This window comes from Dryobates pubescens, chromosome 5, assembly GCF_014839835.1.
Source record: "Dryobates pubescens isolate bDryPub1 chromosome 5, bDryPub1.pri, whole genome shotgun sequence".
Classification (NCBI taxonomy): domain Eukaryota; kingdom Metazoa; phylum Chordata; class Aves; order Piciformes; family Picidae; genus Dryobates; species Dryobates pubescens.
In genome coordinates, this window is record NC_071616.1 from 39,382,162 (window position 1) to 39,389,120 (window position 6,959).

Genomic DNA, 6,959 nt, shown 5'->3' on the forward strand with positions numbered 1-6,959 from the left:
TTTCTCTAACAGGGCTTTTCTTTAAGTGCTTAACAAATTGCTTGAAAATTGAAATCAGTGGGGGGAAAAAAAAAATCCTTTCCAAAATTGATACAATGAAGAAGAATGGAGGAGAAACTCAACTAAGTCCTAGTAATTAGCATTGTATATGACAAGAGAGACATTTAGTGGTGAGTAACAAGGCTGTAGCATAGTTAATGCCAGAAACCAAACTACACAAGTTGTGCCCTGCAGCTACAGTTTTAGTACCCAAGAGTAATGATGGTTTTGCAGGTTGGTTTTGTTTTGATTTTACATGCTAGGATTTTCTTTTTATCTGGTGGAGTGATGGTTGGTTTTTGGGTTTTTTTTGATTGGTTGGTGGTTGTTGTTTTTTTCCCCTCCCAGAATCATCTCCTCAAACCTCACTGAGCAGGAGAAGTTCAGGACGTCAAGGGGGAGTCCATGAGCTCTCTGCTTTTGAACAACTCGTAGTGGAGCTGGTACGACATGATGACAGCTGGCCTTTCATGAAACTGGTTTCTAAAATCCAGGTAACTGTGGTAGGGCTGCAGGGGGAATGGTAATGCCTGAGAATCCTCTTTGCTGCCAGTAGCATTGGGGGATTTTAGAGCATTGTTCAAAAGGGGATACAGCTAAGCAGTGGGATTCAGGAGAACTCTGGCATTTCAGCTGGGATATTCAATGCCAGACGTAACTCCCACAGTTGATGTGTTGTTACTGGGGAAAATTGTCAATGTGGCATTGGAAAAGTGGGGGATGCTTTGATTTGAAGGGGGGAAAAAACACAATACATGAACAAACAAACCCCACAAAACCCCTGAAACAAAACAACAACAAAACCCACACACCCAAACAAACAAACCCCACAAAACCCCTGAAACAAAACAACAACAAAACACACCCAGCCAAACAAACAAAACCCCTGAAGCAAAACAACAACAAAACACACCCAGCCAAACAAACAAAACCCCTGAAGCAAAACAACAACAAAACACACCCAGCCAAACAAACAAAATCCAAAGGAAAAAGATGAAACAAACAAGAAATTCTTCATAGAGAGAGTGATTGCTCAGGGAGGTGGTGGGGTCACCATCACTGGAGGTGTTTAGGAAGAGGCTTGATAGGGTGCTTGGTGCCATGGTTTAGTTGATTAGATGGTGTTGGGTGATAGGTTGGACACGATGATCTTGAAGGTCTCTTCCAACCTGGTTTATTCTGTTCTAAAAACACCCAGCCAAACAAAGAAAACCCAAAGGGGAAAGGTGAAACTAACAAAACAACAACAAAAGCACCCAGCCAAACAAACAAAACCCAAAGGGGGGAAAGAAAAGGCAAACAAAAACCCTCCCAAACCAGAAACAAACATAAATCCAAACAAATAAAACAACAAAACCACAAATCAAAATGTGAAACAAACCCAAAAACCTCGAACAAAACAACAGCAAACCAGAGTGCAGAGGACTGCTGAAGGTAATCTTGTGACTGGTGATGAGTTGAATTCAGGCCTGCAGTAAAACAACAAGGTAGGAGCAACTTCACTCTGATTTTACAATGCAGCAAGAAGATGATTTCTTAGCTTAGTTCTCAATTTAATTTCCTTTTTGTTTAGATTTTCAAATACTTGATGGTAAAGTAGGGATCCAAAATAATCACTGCTTTAGAGGTTTGTATTACAATGAAAGTTCCCAAAGTACATCTGCTTTTCTGGCTTGCCAGGTGTAAGGCACTGCTGGGACAAATAATACAGCAGCTGTCCTCTGAGCTTTCTGGAGCAACTCTGCACATTCTTGTAGGATCTGGAGCTTGGTCTTTAAGTGCTCTACTGAAATTTAACAATGATAGAGCTTCAGGTCCTCTTTGAACAGCTGAATTGAGGGTCACAAGTAGCTGGAAGGATTAATGTAACGAACAAAAAGAGTGATGCACAAACGTGAATGAAAGTGCAGAGAAGGAAGAGGGGAATTTAGAATGAAACAGGGATTAGTGTTTGCCTACCAGAGTGCAGGAATTACACTGGAAAGTGCAGGAATCTGATGAATGCAAGGAAGCTTCTTAAGGAAGGATGGAAAACTCAGTTTAATATCAAACTGGAACAGTTTGCTCAGGGAGGTTGTGGATGCCCCATCCATGGAGGTGTTCCAGATGAGGTTGGGTGAGGTCTTAAGCAGCCTGGTCTAGTGGCAGGTGTCCCTGCCCATGGCAGGGGGCTTGGAACTAGGTGATCTTCAAGGTCCCTTCCAACCCAAACCATTTTATGATCCTAAAAAGGAACTGCTAGAATTCACTGTGTCCTTTTTTGCCTAACTGATCATTAAAGGCTAATCTCTGTATAGTTCAGAAAGACAAATCCATACCTGAGTGACCCAGTTTTTCTCCATCATGACAGAAATTTTGGGCTAAACCTTTTGCTTTAAGGCAACATAATATATTGAATGATCAGCACACAGCAAGCCAGGCTCCTAATGGCAAAGGAATGAAAAATGTGACACACTAATTCTGTTTCTCTACTAGTCAGTTGTTTAGGTTTGTTTGCAGGTTGCACTTTAGATAGCAAAGTCACAGGCCCTAGCCAAGGGCTTGGTCTGAAAACATACATGATGGTGTATGTGGGTATCTCGGGGTTTCTTTTTTAGAAGGCAAATTTGGATGACATCTTCTTCTTTCATCCCACTGCCCCACTTTGAGTGAGACACAGTCACCCTAAGCATGGTGCATGCCTAGAATTCAATATGTATAACCCAAATGATTAATAACCTTAAGGGTCTGGCAGTCCTTTCACTCCCTTCATTTTTATCACATCAACACTCTTCTGAGTGGCTTTTTATCTCTGGTACTTGCATACTTTGTCCCACTTTGCAACAAATAGGTTCACTGCCTACACAGCTAAAAGGAACCTCAGGATTTAACTTCTCAGAGAAGACAGTGAATAGTAAAGGAGTGAAAATGGCTGGGACTCATGATTAAGAAGGCTTTAACATTGTAGTATTTAACAGGAAAATGAAAAGGTTTAAAATCTTGGGAATCATTTTTGCACTTGCCAGATGGGAATAGCTGAAACTCCATGATGCTTGTCTGCTCATGCAGTTTTCTTACAGTTGTTGACAAGGTAGTTAGGATTAGATTTTGTTCAGTGAATTGCTGGCTAATGTCTGTTGTGGCCTGCTACTTCCAGGATATTAAAAAGCAAAACATGAAAAGCAATACCTGAAAACTAATATTCAGTTCAGAAGCTGGAGGTGGTTGCTTGAGACTTCTGTTTGTTTAAAACCAAAATGATTTCTGCTAATGCAGGATCTGCTGAAATTTTTACATAGGTAGATCTTTAAACTTAGGATGGGATGGGAGAGGAGAGGATAGGATAGGATAGGATAGGATAAACCAGGTTGAAAGAGACCTTCAAGATCATTGCTTCCAACCTATCATCCAACACCACCTAATCAACTAAACCATGCAACCAAGCACCCCATCAAGTCTCCTCCTAAACACTTCCAGTGATGGCGACTCCACCACCTCCCAGGGCAGCCCATTCCAATGGCCAATCACTCTCTCTATGAAGAACTTCCTCCTAACATCCAGCCTAAACTTCCCCTGGTGCAGCTTGAGACTGTGTCCTCTTGTTCTGTGCTGGTTGCCTGGGAGAAGAGACCAGCCCCCACCTGTCCACAACCTCCCTTCAGGTAGTTGTAGAGAGCAATAAGGTCTCCCCTGAGCCTCCTCTTCTCCAGGCTAAGCAACCCCAGTTCCCTCAGTCTCTCCTCATAGGGCTTGTGCTCCAAACCCCTCACCACCTTCTGTTTGTGAGTAATTTCTCTTCTTTTATGTTTTAAAGGTACCAGACTACTATGACATCATCAAAAAACCTATTGCCTTAAATATAATCCGTGAAAAAGTGAACAAATGTGAATATAAGTTAGCATGTAAGTATTATCTGTGGAAAGAGGTAATGAACCCTCTTCTCTCTCTTCTTAAAATAGATTATTATCCTAAACCTGAGCGATGTCAGAGGATTAGAGAGCTGCAGCTATTGGTTGGTTTGGGGTTTTGTGGGGGCTGCTTTGTGCTTGCTTGTTTTAAAGAGCATTTACTACCCTAGGTGATCCTGCTTTTGGCAGGGGGGGGTTGGACTCGATGATCTTGTTTCCACTAAGATTTGTTGGTCATCTTTCTTCTACTTCCAAAATACCTGACGTGCAGATAGCTCTGAACTGAGCAGTTGAGAGGCTGCTGGTAATTTCTCAAGCCTTTGATGGCAGCAAGTGATACTGATGAACTGTTGAGAAGGTGCTGTTGTTACTGCCTGATTTGTAGTTCCTTTAGTGATAACTGGAGAAATGTAAGAATGCTTACATGGTTCACTCATAATGATATAAGCTTGACACACGTGTGAAAACATTCTTGTGTTGCAGCTCTGTGTAGCATCACTGTGCTCCTGCAGTGGTGTCCTGCTGCTTCACCCTGCTGCTATCTGATGGCTGGTGAGGGACTTTTTTAGGGTGCCAGGTGGTGATAGGACCAGGGGGAATGGAGCAAAACTAGAAGTGGGTAGATTCAGATTGGATGTTAGGAAGAAATTCTTCACTGTAAGGGTGGTGAGACACTGGAACGGGTTGCCCAGGGAGGTGACAGAAGCCTCATCCATGGAGGGTTTTAAGGTCAGGCTGGATGTGGCTCTGAGCAACTAGTGTGAGGTGTCCCTGCCCATGGCAGAGGGATTGGAACTAGCTGATCCTTGAGGTCCCTTCCAACCCTGTCGACTGTGTGATTGTATAACACACTCAATGGATGTACTTCTTGTTTCCCAGCGGAGTTCATCGAAGACGTTGAGCTCATGTTTTCGAACTGCTTCGAATACAACCCTCGGAACACAAGTGAAGCAAAAGCTGGAACTAGACTTCAAGCTTTCTTCCACATTCAGGCTCAAAAGCTTGGACTTCCAATCACATCTGGTAATGTGGACCACGCCGCCCCCGTGGCAAAGAAGTCGCGAATCTAACCTCTGCCTTCCAAAGGATTCTTTTTGTTGTTGAGGGAATCTCTGATGTTCATTAAAAGGAGATGTTAAATCACACAGTCGTTTGTCATACCTGTATAAAGCAATAACAACTGTTTCACCACCTTGAAGTGTGGCCTGCACTATATTCTCAAATGTAATATTAAGCACTCAGGAGAACGTAGGAAGGATTTACCTTTGCTACAGTTTTATTCAGTGTCTAATAATTTTGATAGATGTACTGGGTACAGTACTGGTTTACAGAGGTTTTGTACATTTTTAATACATTCATGTGTCCAAATATCCTCCAGAAGTACATTATTATTATTATTATTATTTTTATCATTTTTTTCTTTCCCCCTGCCCTGCACCAAATGACCTTTGTGGCATCCTCTAGGTTTTGTAGGAGCTGTGGTAATGAGGACTTTCTCAACTCAGATGAAATCTTCTGCTGTAGCACAGTTGAAGAAACTGTGTGTGTGTGTGTGTGTGTGTGTGTGTGTGTTTCAAACTTGTGTGAGCCTATCTTCTCAACACTACACATGAATGAGTACAACTGCATATCTTTTCCTTAAGTACTGTACCAGTGCTGGCTGGAGGTATTCAGTCTGAATTTATTAAGTAGATATTTATTTAGCATTCAAAGGAATTTGTGAATTTGTTGGGGTTTTTTTGTATTTATAAGATTTGTACTTTGGGGATTAAACAAACAAACAAAAGAGAGTTCCAGAACTTCTTTTAATTATTTTGGTTGGTTTTTTTTTTCCCCCCCTGGGGTGGTTTTTTGCTTTGTTTTGTTTATTTCCCCTCTTTAACTTGATGATCACTCAATAAAACACCTTGCCACGTCCCTGGCAGCTCTTCTAGCAATGAGTAAATTTTACAGGACTGTACCATAAGTTTCTACCTGCAAGTTTGGAAGTGTACAAATAAAATGAGATCTTTTTCAAAGTACTTTGAGCTTCTGGCATTTCCTTTTGAGTTGTACTGCTGCACTATCTTCCCTGTTAACTTAGGAGGACAAGGTGCTGGAAAGAGCACAGCAGAGCTTGGTTTCCGTGTGAGTACTGCAGCCAGCCTTTACAGCAGCCACAGCCAGTGTGATACCTGCCCTCTGAGTGATGCAATAGTTACCAGCATTTGAGGAGCAGCAGAAGGCTCTTCTCCCAGGCAACCACCAACACAAGAGGACACAGTCTCAAGCTGCACCAGGGGAGGTTTGGGCTGGATGTTAGGAAGTTCTTCCCAGAGAGAGTGATTGCCCATGGGAATGTGATGCCCAGGGAGGTGGTGGAGTCACCATCACTGGAGGTGTTTAGGAAGAGAGTGGATGAGGCACTTGGTGCCATGATTTAGTTGCTTAGATGGTGTTGGGTGATAGGTTGGACTCGATCTCTGAGGTCTTTTCCAACCTGGTTAATTCTATTCCAAGTTGTTCTTTAATTAGGATCTTTATTCTATTTACCTGTGTAAAACCTCATAGCTTTGTTTAGCTGACCAGCAGCTTCTTTAAACTCACAGAATCACAGAATGCCTTAGGTTGGAAGGGACTTCAGAGATCATCTACTCCAACCTCCCCACCATGGGCAGGGATGCCTCTCAACTAGACTTAGCTGCTCAAGGCCTCATCCAACCTGGCCTTGAACACCCCCAGGGAGGAGGCAGCCTATTCAAGAGTCTCACCACCTTTGTACTGAAGAACTTCTTCCTGAGATCCAGTCTTAACCTACTCCCCCTTGTCCTATTGTTGGACACCCTGATGAAAAGTTCCTCTTCAGCCTTCCTGTAGGATCCCTTCAGGTATTGGAAGGCAGCTCTAAGGGCCCCCCAGAGACTTCTCTAGGCTGAACAACCCCAACTCTCTTCAGGTAATCTTTGTAACAGAGGTGTTCCAGCCCTTGGATCATCTTTGTGGTCCTCCTCTAGGCTCTCTCCAGCAGCTCTGTGTCCTCCTTATGATGGTGAC

General features: G+C 42.8%; 1 protein-coding gene across 1 annotated transcript in view; it reads left to right on the forward strand.

Annotated features, from left to right (window-relative positions):
* Window positions 1-5,318, forward strand: part of BAZ1A (bromodomain adjacent to zinc finger domain 1A) — a 70,009-nt gene extending 64,691 nt beyond the window's left edge. The window contains exons 24-26 of the mRNA XM_009902982.2: window positions 388-533; window positions 3,833-3,920; window positions 4,806-5,318. Of these exons, the coding sequence (XP_009901284.1) occupies window positions 388-533; window positions 3,833-3,920; window positions 4,806-4,996 (425 nt within the window). The 3' untranslated portion in view covers window positions 4,997-5,318. The remainder of the gene's footprint in view (window positions 1-387; window positions 534-3,832; window positions 3,921-4,805) is intronic.
* Window positions 5,319-6,959: the final 1,641 nt, after the last annotated feature.